The sequence below is a fragment of the Nymphaea colorata genome, chromosome 14, assembly GCF_008831285.2.
Source record: "Nymphaea colorata isolate Beijing-Zhang1983 chromosome 14, ASM883128v2, whole genome shotgun sequence".
NCBI classification, from domain to species: domain Eukaryota; kingdom Viridiplantae; phylum Streptophyta; class Magnoliopsida; order Nymphaeales; family Nymphaeaceae; genus Nymphaea; species Nymphaea colorata.
The window spans coordinates 464,248-477,760 of NC_045151.1; the positions used below are offsets into that span (position 1 = coordinate 464,248).

The 13,513-nt window shown below is 40.1% G+C and overlaps 1 protein-coding gene across 1 annotated transcript; it reads left to right on the top strand.

Moving 5' to 3' along the window:
- Positions 1 to 10,828: 10,828 nt before the first annotated feature.
- LOC116267816 (3-ketoacyl-CoA synthase 17-like) lies at positions 10,829 to 13,135 on the top strand. Its single transcript, XM_031649749.2, has one exon. It carries the CDS (start codon positions 11,050 to 11,052, stop codon positions 12,457 to 12,459), a length of 1,410 nt encoding a protein of 469 aa, XP_031505609.1. The 5' UTR covers positions 10,829 to 11,049; the 3' UTR covers positions 12,460 to 13,135.
- Positions 13,136 to 13,513: the final 378 nt, after the last annotated feature.

A 13,513-nucleotide genomic window follows, 5' to 3' on the forward strand; every position in this document is an offset into this window, starting at 1 on the left:
AGCATGCATTTTCTGAAAAAATATCACGAATCATGATCATCTTCAAAAGCATATCGACCCTTGAAATTCCAACAGTAACACATCATAGTTCAAAAAAGTAACACTTGCGATGACGAGCTTTAGAAAGACTTGGTCCTGAACATGTTTCTTTTACCAACTGATCTACCATGTCAATGAATCGACCACGAAACAATATGTAGCTTTAAGTTCGCATCAATTGAGTTTTATTGTAGCATTGTTAATCCAGGATCTGACCATATGTTCAAACGACGGCAACAGATTAGCTTTTAAAGGATGCGTTATTGCTAACAATCCACCAAACAGGATTGAATATTTGAGTTTGACTCATTTATATATAAATTAATAATTGGTGCTTGAGTTCTCATTGGCATTTATGGAGTCATGAGTGGCGCCCACCTGTGTCTATGTATGCACCAATGATAAGCCCAGCAAAATAAATACTGAGTCAAAACCAATAATGATCTTTTCTGCATGTCAACCTCTAGTTAAGTTATTGGCCATTATTTATACACAAATCAGTATCACAGTCATACTTGGCAGCCATTTTTCTGTTGTGTGATTTCTCACAAGAAACAGGGCAGGCTCATGGAAGCTCTCCACAACACACGTCACTGCCTAGAGAGAGGCCAATTTGACAGAGCTTCATTCACTGAGCCTCGTCATGCATGTTGAGAAGGATTGATAAGGGCAGGATATAAAGATGTATGTTTTTTTAGATCATTATGTCACCAATTACTTTGAATGCTGTTGCTGCCCAACTTGCTCATTAAAACATGCATCAATGGCTGCTGCATACTGTGAGTTCGCTTCTTATTTTGTGCAGAGGCTTGGCCTATATTTTATCTGCTGCATTCTGCATGCTTCATGCCACTCTTTCTTATTGGGAGTATTTTATGATATTAGATTTCTTCCCTTCTAGGCTTTGGAGAGGACTGTCTGTCAAGTAGGTGGCAGGCAGGTAAAAGAAGTGAAATTTCTATAATTTTGTAGTAATTTCAATGTTATAATCTTGACTTGTAAACAAAACCACAAGAAGTGAAATCCCAAAAAGTATTATTATTATTATCACCAAGTTTTTAGAAGAAGCCAATGAGAAATTGCCTCATGTTGAGTTTATAATCACAAAAAGTTCAATATAAACAAAGCAACTACTAGGAAATCACGGTCCTAAATGTATCAAAGGTGTTTGATAGGCTTGCATAAGGAGTTGAGACCGATGTCACTCAAACCAACAACCGGCCATCTACCAGCCACTAGCCCAAGCCCATGCATCAAACTTCAGGGAATTTTGAGTTTAAAAATTTTTCTCTTTTAAATTGCTAAACTTTAAATTGGGTTAGAACCCTTGTGATTAATCAAGTCTAAACATAATTTGCCTACAATATGAATATTCAGTAATCAGTATTATGAATCTTAAGGAAGAGAGTAACTTAGTTTAATAGAAAATTATAATTTAACTAACCATAATCAATTCCAGTATGTTTCACAACAGAGAGAGAGAGAGAGAGAGAGAGAGAGAGAGAGAAAGAGAGAGATCACTCCTTAAACATGATAAATACCCCCCTCAACCCAATACCAACATCTCACAATGCTATCAGAATACCAGTGCCCCTAACAATCGAATAGGGATGTGCTCATTACATGTCACCGAGGCAGCTTTGCTACCCATTATTTTGCAGCGCGAAAGAGAGACAAAAGCTGGAGTGTTGAATAGAAGAGAGATTAAAATGCATTATTTTTCTAGAATAAATGGTCCCAAAAGGTCCCTTGTAATTTAAATGAAAATTGACACAAATGCGCCATCTGCCCTTACACGATCATGAAGTAAGTCAAGTAAAAAGTTGATGTCCTTCTCAAAACATCAAATCATCTGTCAAACTGATCATCCACCTTAATTTAACCAGTAGACAAGCAGACTCCTCCGACCTCCACCTTCTTCTCCTTCTATTAAATACATCATAAATATTCAGGGCCTAATTCAGTGGCAATATTCAGAAGCATGCGCCCATCCTGGTCAAGAACTCCGTTTGGTGGAGCCTTAACTTGGCCGTTAAGTATAGAAGCAAATCAAAAGGTGAGCTCAGAAGTCTACCTACCATCCCTCTCACCCGCTCTCAACGCCCAAATTAAATGTAATCTCCTGATGATAAGATCTTGTACCATCTCCTTCTCTCCCCCCTTCTGGTGCCCTGCATCAATTCTTCTGTATCACCTACCTTGGTCGCCATCTGTATTTTGGTCCCTCTCCCCTTTTAATTATTGAATTCCCACACACACTCTCTCTCTTTCTCTCAATTATCAATGCTTGTTGGCCCCCCGCTGGCCCTTCAGGCGCCGGTTCGGCCAGATTCTGGCCGGCTCCTTGAAATCTGATACTTCTTGGCAAATCTATTGGTTTGCAGAAAAAAAATAATCTCCAAATATCTGATGCACCAACTGAATCTGTTGAGGATCTAAGATTATAATGGTTTCGTATCGATATTTTAGATTTGTGAAAAGCAAGGTGCCAATTCGATTCGAGGGCGTCACAAACGATAATCGGTCACGCAGCTCTTGCGTGGATGAGTCGTCGGTATCACTGTGCATTGCATTCGGCCCACCCATCTCTTGTTCGAATTAACTTCAACATTCTGAGTACATGTAGCAAAGGTCGATGTTAACTTTGAAGATTCTGCCTTGAAATGCACAGGTATTGATAGAGGCTGCAGTTTGTCGATCAATGTTTAATGAATATGTTACAAGATTGAGATAAGATTCATGCAACACTTTATCACAATATTTCACAAACGCGCTCTAAATAATAACATTTTCATTATTATAGATACTAACACCAAACAAACGAAAGTATAACATAATAAAGGAGTCATATGCTAAGTTACTTAGATTAGGTTATGTAGATTAAGCTTCTTCCTAGCAATCACAATTCCTGTAAAGCTTGTCAATCAATGATTAATAAATATGTTACAAAAGATTGAGACAAGATTCATGCAACACTTTATCACAATATTTCACAAACACGCTATAAATAATAACATTTTCATTATTATAGATACTAACACCAAACAAACAAAAGTATTACATAATAAAGGAGTCATATGCTAAGTTACTTAGATTAGGTTATGTAGATTAAGCTTCTTCCTAGAAATCACAATTCCTGTAAAGTTTAATTTAAACACCTTTAATGCAGGGGGCAGAGCCAAAAAAAATCTGGCTAAGGGGTATTAGATATAAAATTTTAAATTTTTAGAAGGCACCCATTCATAAATTAAACTAATTGTTCAGAAATATCAATACAAAAATATGAAATTTTTTCTGGTCTATGTGGGCAATCGCCCACGCGTGACTGTCATCAGTTAATCTGTCCAATATTCTAGCGGTTGAATGTCTACTTTTCACTAATGTTAGCTTTCTTTATGTTGCAATGAGATTATGTTTCTTAAATGAATTATTCTTGTGGCTTTCTACTTGCACCCAATATTCTTTAGGAAGCTGATGTTTCATCTTGACTGCAAATGCACGGAAGTTTGCCACCCAAGTACACATCTTAAAGCACTAATGCAACTTACACCTCTTCATAAAGAGGTAGGAGCAGGTAGGTGTGGATGGTGTGTGGGTAATTGCTCATTCGGACCTAAAAAAAGGGTTTATTTTTATATTGATACTTTGAAGTAATTTTTTTTCATTTATATATCGGTGTACTTTAAATTTTTGAATTTATATAACTAATGCTCTTTAGCCAAAATTTTCTGACTCTGTCCCTACAAAGCGGTAGTCGAAATGAAGGCAATATAGAAATTTGCTGGATTTTAATTATCAGGAGGTATATAGCAAAACTAAAGATGTTGGCACACCCACAAAGAAATCAAAGTGAAGGCAACGCAGAAATTTAGGTTTCAATTATTATCAGGTGTGTAGCCAAACTAAAGATGTAATTGGCAGAGGAATCTGGGATATTGTTAGCGATGGCTGCAAAGCACCATGGGAGTAATTGCTGGATATCAATTTTATGGCCCATGCTAGACAATAAATTCAAACGGGAAGGCACCGGATACCCGGCTGGTAGGGATGGAACCAGAAATTGTTGTGACGGGGGCCGAACAGCATTTTCAAAATGTGTACAAGAGCCCAACAATATTTTTTGAAATGTTATATGGCCCATTTTAAAAGTTTTCAAAAATATAAGTATAATTTTTTTTTTCCAAAATGAAAAGGGGCCAAGCCCTGCCGCGCTAGCATGGTAGCGAAACTATGGCCTCTACACTTAATCCCGGTAGTACTGACATAATTTTCGGCGCGGTGCCAAGATACAACCAAAGCTGGTTATGTGCACATGGCTGGGTCATAACCAAAATATCTTCATTAAAGTTTAAAAAAAAAAAATTAAAAGGGTAAGAAAAATTGCAAAAAAAATAAAAAGTCCAAACTAACCATTATTTTATTAAAAATTTCAAAAATGCCCTTCAATAGTTTGGTGCGCATTTATTGCATGCACCGAAGTGTGCATGCACTCGATCTGAGATACAACCAAGTCTGCACACACTCGATCTGAAATACAACCTCTAGCGAAGGGTAGAGCCAATATTATAAAATACTGAATTGCTGCCCTAGCAATTTGTTCACCGATACATACTATTGCACCAATAGTTAGCGTTATTTTGCACATTGACTTACATTGTTTTCTATTTATAGAGCTTAAAGATAATTTAAAGTATTCTAAATTGATTTGTAAATAAAAACCCATATGGGGCCTCATACTTATTGGCTGATAGATTGCGATGTATGTAGAGTGGTTATGATAACACCTGCCAAGCCATGAGAGGGACACACACATACAAAATATCAGATGCTATCTGTCAGATGGCTAAAACTTAAAAAAATCTGTCATAAAAAAAAAAAGCATCAAGTAGTATCAGTGACAGTTTACAATACGACAACAGTTACTTTTAGTGATGGTTTATGATGCTTTTACTGACGACAGCCAGCATCCAGCAACATTCGGTGACAACAGATACTTTTAGTGATGGTTATGATACTTTTACTGACGACTACCAGCATCCAGCAACATCCGGTGTTTGACATATTTGTGTCTGTGGCTGTATATATATATATATAGCCACAGACTAACAATGCATATACACACACACACATGCTCTGTGCAATTAATTTTTGAAGATGACGTAGCTCTATTGCTTTTGCTATCTGTTTAGGTTAGTTCTGTGTTAATTTAGCTTATCTGTTTTAGTGACCACAGTTAATGAGTCATCTGCCCCTTAAACTCCCCTTCCTACTTGGAAAACTACTTGTCCTCTTGTCTTCATCTGGAAGCCAGTGGAACGTCGCAGGGTTGCAACTGCAGGTAGTCAGGCCATTACTCATCCACGTCCGCAGCTCTATCGGCACTTTAAATGATCATAAGTGCCGCTACCTGCAACACAGTGATGTATGGATGTCATCTTCAGTTGGGAAGCACATAAGAAAAGCAACACTGTCTGTCTTTCTTTTGCATCTATCAAAAATTTGCAAACTTAAAAATAAAGAGTGATGATGTTTTACTTAGCTAGAGGACACAAAATCATCTGTTTTTGCATGCACACACACATACATGCATACACATAGGGTGGTGAAGCGAGAAATTTTGGCTGATGGAGCATTAATCCCAAATTTTCATATAGTCAAATATTTGACGGCAGCAATGTAAAAAATGATGGTATTTTATGGGGATGGTGCGGGCAGTTGCCCACACATGACCACATGTTTAGGCTCTTCCACTGCACACACATGGATGTGTAATTGGGGATGCAGCAAGTCGAATATAGGTTAATTTCAAGCTCATGATGCACCACCAACTTGGAAAATGAAGGCATTTTGATCACCAACTTTCTCTCTAACCATTAAGAAGAATTGAAAATTATGTCTCCGAGTTGGCCCCATGGGCAAATTCATCCTTGCCTTTTTAAATGCTTTTTAATTCCATCCAAATTTGGGCACATTTAAGTTTGAAGAGGAAGAAATCAGTTAATGTAGGAGTTGTTTGGCATCAGTGACATATTGTAATTGTCCCATGAATTTATCCAAAAAAAATGAGTTAGATCATAAAATACTATAACAAATGTTCTATGAATTAACCTTTTTTTTAATATGGATTCATTGGACAATAATAGTGTGTTCTTATTGTCAAACAGCTCAATAACAACAAACAAGATGTAAGTTAAGGAAAACCCATTTTTCCTAAGTAGCAAAAGGATGCTTTCGCCATATGCATGGATAAAGTAACAAAATTACAGATGAATTTATCTTCACCCTTTAATCACTTTATGTAAATGCAACTTTCATTGACGGGCATAGCATAGCTGGTTGGGCGGGCACCAGGTAAAAACCCCCTCATCGTTCCATTGTCGTGGGTGGCAACGCCATTGTGTCAATGGGGTGTGCAATACTGTCTGAATCCATGGAAAGCAAAGGCATGACTATTCATCTATTTGATATGGAAAATAATTGAGTACTTTTAATGACACAAATGACACATCAAAAACAGTGTTGCCTTTTGGTGACGCCCCACTTTGCATCAGGAAAACATGGCCGTCCCCTCAGTGCCCTCCAATTGATGCGGCACAATATTATCACATCAGGGTAGAGATAAAAACTCTAACATGTTGCTATAGTGTGTCACTGAAAAGATCTTCGCTGACGCTTTACTTTGTCACTTTAGGAAAAATGCTGCCTTACAAGCTTTTCCATTCCCATCAACAAAAACATGGTATTTTTAGTACACATTGGGTCCACACCAGGCATTGACATAGACGGAGACCCGGGGATAAGGACAAAGAAAAGGCTTCAAGTCTTGTTCCAAATGATGAGATGAAAATACTTTTCTTGCTCAACAAAAAAAAAAAAAAGTTATTATCATCTCTCCAAACAAAGACTTAAACACATGGTGAAGAATAGTCAGCATCGGTAATGATTTTAAGCTTTAAAAACAAGCGAGGATAGGTCCCCTCTTTCTCCAATTGATTGATTTCCAGGTGTGAAAACACCCAAGCAGCACAACCACTACCATTTAATCAAAGATAGCCTTGGAGATGAACACATCAACATATTGCTTTCAAACCTGGGCTTCTCATCTATATATATGAACAGGCTCATGAATGTGCAACTTTAAGCTTACTATGAGCTAGTTTGAGTGAACTGGATCCACACACACACACACATACGTGAACTTCTTTTCACAGGCACAGGCAACAAGGTGAACAAATTCTAAATCTCTGTGGTTAGTTCACAATTAGTCATCTTCAATGATTTTCAAGCATTCAAATTAATCCCCTTGGGCAGAAAAATTAAGCATGAGAAGGATTGGTGTAAGAATCTTTGTGTCTTGCAAGTAACAATTTGTCTTCAGGATTTTCGATCGAATAAGTGTGGATTAATAGGTATGGATTAAGGATGCATCCTTAATTAGACCTTGGAGGGGTTCACATAGTGGAACGGCTTTAACTTTCACAGCTATCAACTATCTACCCAAGCAAAAGCTGTGATGTAGCACTATAGAGCAGCGGTGGAGCTATGACATTTGTCGCAGGAGTCAAATTATAGTTTTAAAATTAAACAAGAACAAAAATAAAATTTTTCAAATTTTTTATATATGTTAAACTAAAACTTTTGAAATTTACATTAAAGCCAATCCATTGGGGCACCTTTCTTTTAATTTGGTCGTTATTTTTTGTGGAGGGTAATTTTGTCTTTAAAAAAAAGTTAACTTTCTTGGTTCCTTGATTTCGTCTAATGTGGGGGCTTGTTGTCCCTTCTTTTTAAGTTCAATGACGGTCGGATTGAATCTTCTTTAGTCGAGGAGACCTGGGCGCTTGTTGGGTCCCAACACGTGTTCTTTCATGCAACATTGGGGGGCATCTTTCTTTTAATTTGGTGGTATTTTTTTTGTTGAGGGTAATTTTGTCATTCAAACAAGTTAACCTTCCTGGTTCCTTGATTTGGTCCAATGTGGAGGCTTGTTGTCCCTTTCTTTTCAGTTCGATCAAACGGATGGTCGGATTGAATCTTCTTTAGTCGGGGAGGCTAGGTGCGGGGGCGGAGTTAGGATTTTTTTTCGGGACGGACCAAATAGTTCAACCTCAGATTTTGGTAGGGCCAAACTGAACCTAAATCAAAAAAATACATTGCACAACTAACAATTTTTTATTTTTCTAATGTAATTTTTTTTTAAGTTAGTTAGGGTGGGGTCATTGCCTAGGTGGGCCCACCCCTCCCTTCGCCCCTGCCTAGGTGTGTGTTGGGTCCCAACAAGTGTTCAATTGATCCCACTAGAATGTACCATCAGGAAACTTCATTATCATGTTCAGGTAAATTGTTTTGGAAAACATGATGTGATTATAAATGTTATTCTTAAATTTAACAATTAAGCACTAGGGATAATCACACAATAATTCCTAGAACAAGCGCACACTATTCTCAGAACATGGGCTCTACAATGGCCGACACAGGCTAGTAACATGAATCTGCTGCAGAGGCCAACACGTATCGGCCGATTTGGCGGATAGTCCAGGTTTCCGATACGGAACACATATTGAATAGACAGGTTGATTTGGATCCCTCCCCAAGTTGTTTCATGTATTGGCCCACTTTTACTTGTCCACCAAGCAATTCAACAGTGCATATTAACTAAATATATTGAATATGGATTCTTCTTCCTACATGAAATTGACTGGATGATGTATCGCAGTTTTTGTTTGGACTGGCAAGTTTGGCCTCATTCAGGAAGTGCACCATTCTGACTGGGCCAACCTTCCTGGCAAATGAATCTTGTCGTTTATAAGTAAAACAAGTTTCTCCCTTGATTATGAAAGGAAACCTTGAGCCCTTCAGTGCAGTATATTGGACGTTAACTATTTAATTTTTTGACAAAGCTGGTGACACAACCACCAAATTGAAGAATGCATGGCAAAAAAAAAAGTTCATTACTATATCATGCCAAGAGCACAACTCAGTGGGCACTTACTTATCTCTGGTAAAATGTGAAAAATCATATAAGTTTGATGCAAGCGTACAAATTTGGGATTCAGATTGTAAACTATGAGCGGAGTTAGAATAGAAGGATCTAAAATTTTACTATTGGCTGATACATAGACATAATTGTTAGCTATCAAATGATATTGAGATATATATATATATATATAATATTATGGAGTGGAAAGAAATGAGACTAATTAATGCATGAACCTGTGAATTAGGTGCTAGGACATGCATTAATAGGGTAATACTTCTAGGTACATATACACTTACCAGAAATAGTTTATTGCGAAGTGTTTGTTTGTTTGGAAAGGAAAGGTTAGCAAAAAATTAGCAAGGAATCTCTCGTGGTTTGGTTGGAAAAATCCTCTGGCATCTTAGAAAGTGAAAGTACAAGGAAATCTAAGTCGATAACTTTAACGTGTGTGTAATATTAATCAGGCCATGTGAAGGAAGCTACCGGACATTATTTTATGGTTTTAAGGACTCATTCGAATTTTTTCCAACCATTGTTAATTGATCATATCTATCCTGATCTCCTAATTCATTCAAATGATTAGTAGACAAGTAAACTCTTAAAGTTCTGGTGAAATCTAGCTTTGCAAAATCCATCTTAATAGGATCGAACTCCATATAATTGAATTTGGATTATGGGCAATGAGGCTCAAATCTTTATCGAACCTCAGTTTAGATAGCAAACTCAGATTCGATCACATGTTGGCACCGGATACCTGTCTTCGATCTGCTGAGTGTGGGCCTCTCAGAAGCAAGCGATTGAATCCGAATCCATGTCTGATTTGGAGACCACAGGTTTAGATTGTTGGGATTCGGGTCTGACTATCAACATCACTTCAATGTTCAAGTCAGAGAAGCTGATGATGTGGTTGGCTGAAACGCCTTTCCTCCATTAATTTTCAACTCGCGTTTGACTCCTACAAAGATCTGTCACTTTTTCTTCTCATCTTGATGTTTTACCGCGTCTGACCTGACGTGAGATCCATATCGCTGGGCAGTTGGAGGTTGGATTTCAGTAAAACAGGTTGACCAAATCTTCTCTCCCGTGCTTCCTCAGTTCCATTCAATTTCTTGGTCATGAAGTTCTAGAAAAGTATTTTATGTGGCCAATTATTATTTCCTTTCTTCATAAGAACATCATATCCTTTTTAAAACCATTATACCCATAATTTCCTTTATTCGACAACATCATTCTTTAAGCAAATTCGATGAGGACCCATAATTTTCTTTGTGCAGAAAATCTTTTTTTATGCAAATTACAGGTACCCATGATTCCATTTCTCCAGACAAACATTGCTTTTTTAGAACAAAGCAACACAGACCCATAAGATCCTTCATTCAGAGAACCATTTTTTAACTAAGACAGCAAAGATCCGCGATTTCCTGTTTTCAGCAAATCGAGTTTTTATATCAGTTTCACATCTCCTTTCATCACGAAGATAAGGAAAAAAAAAGCTGTGAAGAGAAAAATTAATGACAGCAGAAGTAGTCGTGGCTTGGGAATCAAAGCAGCCATTCTTCGACCAAAAATAATCATTCAAAGCACCAACCAGCCCCCACCAGAGAAGAAGAAGAAGAAGAAGAACAACAACAACAACAAGGAGAGGTTGAAAGAGATCATGGAAACCTTGGTGACCCCACTGAGCGCTATGCGCGTTTCCACTTCCTTTCCCATGGCTGCCTCCCAACGCTCCCCATTTATTTTTCCTCTAACCCTCTCCCTCCCTTCATGCATGGCCATTAATATGCTTTCCAGACTTAACCAGCCAGCTAGCGACCCCTTTGATTAAGGGAAGGAAGACATAAACCCTACCCAATACCATTCACCACCTTATTTATATCCCCTCCTCCCTCTCCCTCCTCCAACACCAGTCTAGAGAGAGAGAAGAAGAAGAAGGCTGCAAGTGTTAGAACAACCTACCTCTTGCAGCACATCAAGCTGATACAAAGCCAACATCCCCAGAGAGATAGAGAGAAGCAGAAAAGAGAAAGATGAAGGGACTGTCACAAATTCAAGTGCTTCAGTTCTCCTTTGGAACCCTGCTAGGGTTGTGCCTTCTCCTCCATGCTCTCTCCTCCTGTGACTTGCTGCATGTCATTGAGCACCACAGGAACGCCTCCATAGCCGCCCTGTGGTGCTTCGCCCTGACCGCGCTCCTATACATCCGCTCAAGACCTCGCGGGGTCTTCATGGTCGATTACTCCTGCTTCAAGCCCGACTTCGATCAGAAGGCCAGCTACGAGGTCTGCGAGTACTTCGTTCGCCGGAGCCAGCGGTTCTCGACGGTGAGCGAGGAGTTCATGCGGGGGATCTACCTGAAATCCGGCCTCGGCGACGAGACCTACGTCCCGCCCTTCATCTTCAACCACGACTACGAGGCCAAGCTCAGCTCCGCCATCGAAGAAGCTGAGCAAGGCATGTTCGGAGCCATCACCGACCTGCTCGCCAAGACCAACGTGCCCGTTTCGGAAATCGACCACCTGATCGTCACCTCCGGGGTCTTCGCCGTCACTCCCTCGCTCTCGTCGCGGATCGTCAACCGATTCGGGATGAAAGAATCGGTTCGGACGTTCAACCTCAACGGCATGGGCTGCAGCTCCGGCGTCGCGTCCATCGACCTCGCCGGCCGGATTCTCCGGAACCGGCGCAAGGGGTCGTACGCGCTCGTGGTGGTCACCGAGAGCATCAGCCAGAACTGGTACTTCGGCGACAACCGCTCCATGCTCGTCACGAACTGCATCTTCCGGCTCGGGACGGCGGCGGTCCTCTTGACGAACCGGAAGAGCGAGTCGGTGAAGCTGGAGCTGATCGACTCGCTGAGAACCCACCATGGAGCGGACGACAGAGCCTACAGGGCGGCGATCCAGGAGGAGGACGAACACGGCACGGTGGGGTTCTCGCTGACGAAGGACCTGATCCGGGTCGCCGGCGAGGGCCTGCGAGCGCACCTCCGAGTCTTCGCACCGCGGGTGCTACCATACTCCCAGCTGCTGGCCTACGTCTACGCCGCCGCCAAGTCCAAGCTGCTAGTCTCCGGCAGCGCCGCAAAGCCTTACGTGCCGGACTTCACGTCGGCGTTCGAGCACATCTGCATCCACACCGGCGGGAAGGCGGTGATCGAAAACATTGCAAGAGTGCTCAAGCTCAACGATGACGTGACAGAACCTTCTCGGATGACACTGCACCGGTTCGGTAACACCTCCTCTAGCCTAGTTTTCTATGAGTACGCCTACTTTGAGGCCAAGAAGAGGGTTAAGAAGGGTGACAAGGTGTGGATGCTGGCCTTTGGGACTGGGTTCAAGGTGTGCTCGCTTGTTTGGAAGGCCATGCATGACTCCAGCCTTGACCAATCCAATCCTTGGTCAGATTGCATTCATAGGTACCCAGTCAAGGCATGGTAAGAGAGAGAGAGAGAATGATCTAGAGAGAGAGAAAAAGAGAGAGAGAGAGAGAGAGAGAGATCTAGTTTAGTAATAAAAATACATGGCAAGGTGAAAACAAAGCTGGTGAAGTATAAGATTAGAATTGAATTATCTATTCTTCTAATTTTCATAGATGAAGTATCAAGTTGCCATAGTGTTGAGGGATGATGACATGAAAAGGAAATGTATGTAACGGGTGTCTTGCCTGTTATTTTTCCTGTTTTTCTTTTTTTATTGCTTGTTGGTGGCAGAGAAAGAAGGGAGATTAGGAATACGAAGAAAGAAATTTAAGTGTCTTATACTTAAGAAGGTTGTAGCCGTATCTGCTCCATTCCTGTGAAAGATACAGGAAGAAGAGAAAAAAAAATTGAAGAAGAGACAAGGTTTGGTGGCTCTACTTGATGGGCATCTATGAGAAAGCATTTTAATAAGTGAGCATATGAAGATATGCTTGCATGCAAAGTATTATTTTGAAGTTTCGAAATGAAATTCATTACGTGTTTGTGGCGTCATGTGGTTATTATAGTCCTCGTTGTTGCTGCTGCTGTAAATTTCTAGCTGGCCGTCTCCCAGTAACTGTCGTGTTTCCATAATTGAAATTTAATGATGTTGGCTGTTTGTAATGGAGAAAAATAAAGGCAAAATGTTTAAAGCATGTGTAAATGCTCTTAATGGAAGCTCTACGCTGTTACCATCCAAACTCAATGACGCTCATCTTCTTTCACTTGCGCTTTCAATGGATTTCTCTGTGGCCAACTTCCTTTTTCTCCATTAATGAACGTAAAATTGATCTTTCAGCTCTCTTACAGTTGTGCCGTAATTATTCTCTCCCGAGTCCGTTTTATTGGATTTCGAGCCGGAGAATCTTTCATCTCCAAGGTCGTCGAAGGAGGTCCAGCCTTACTTCCAGGTGAATGGAAGAGATAACTGGAGTGCCTCAAAGGTTTTACATGAATGTTCATCAATTGGCAGAGTCCATGAATTTTCTATTCTCAACCCCCTGGCTGCTGCAGGGTGGTTCAGATTATGATCT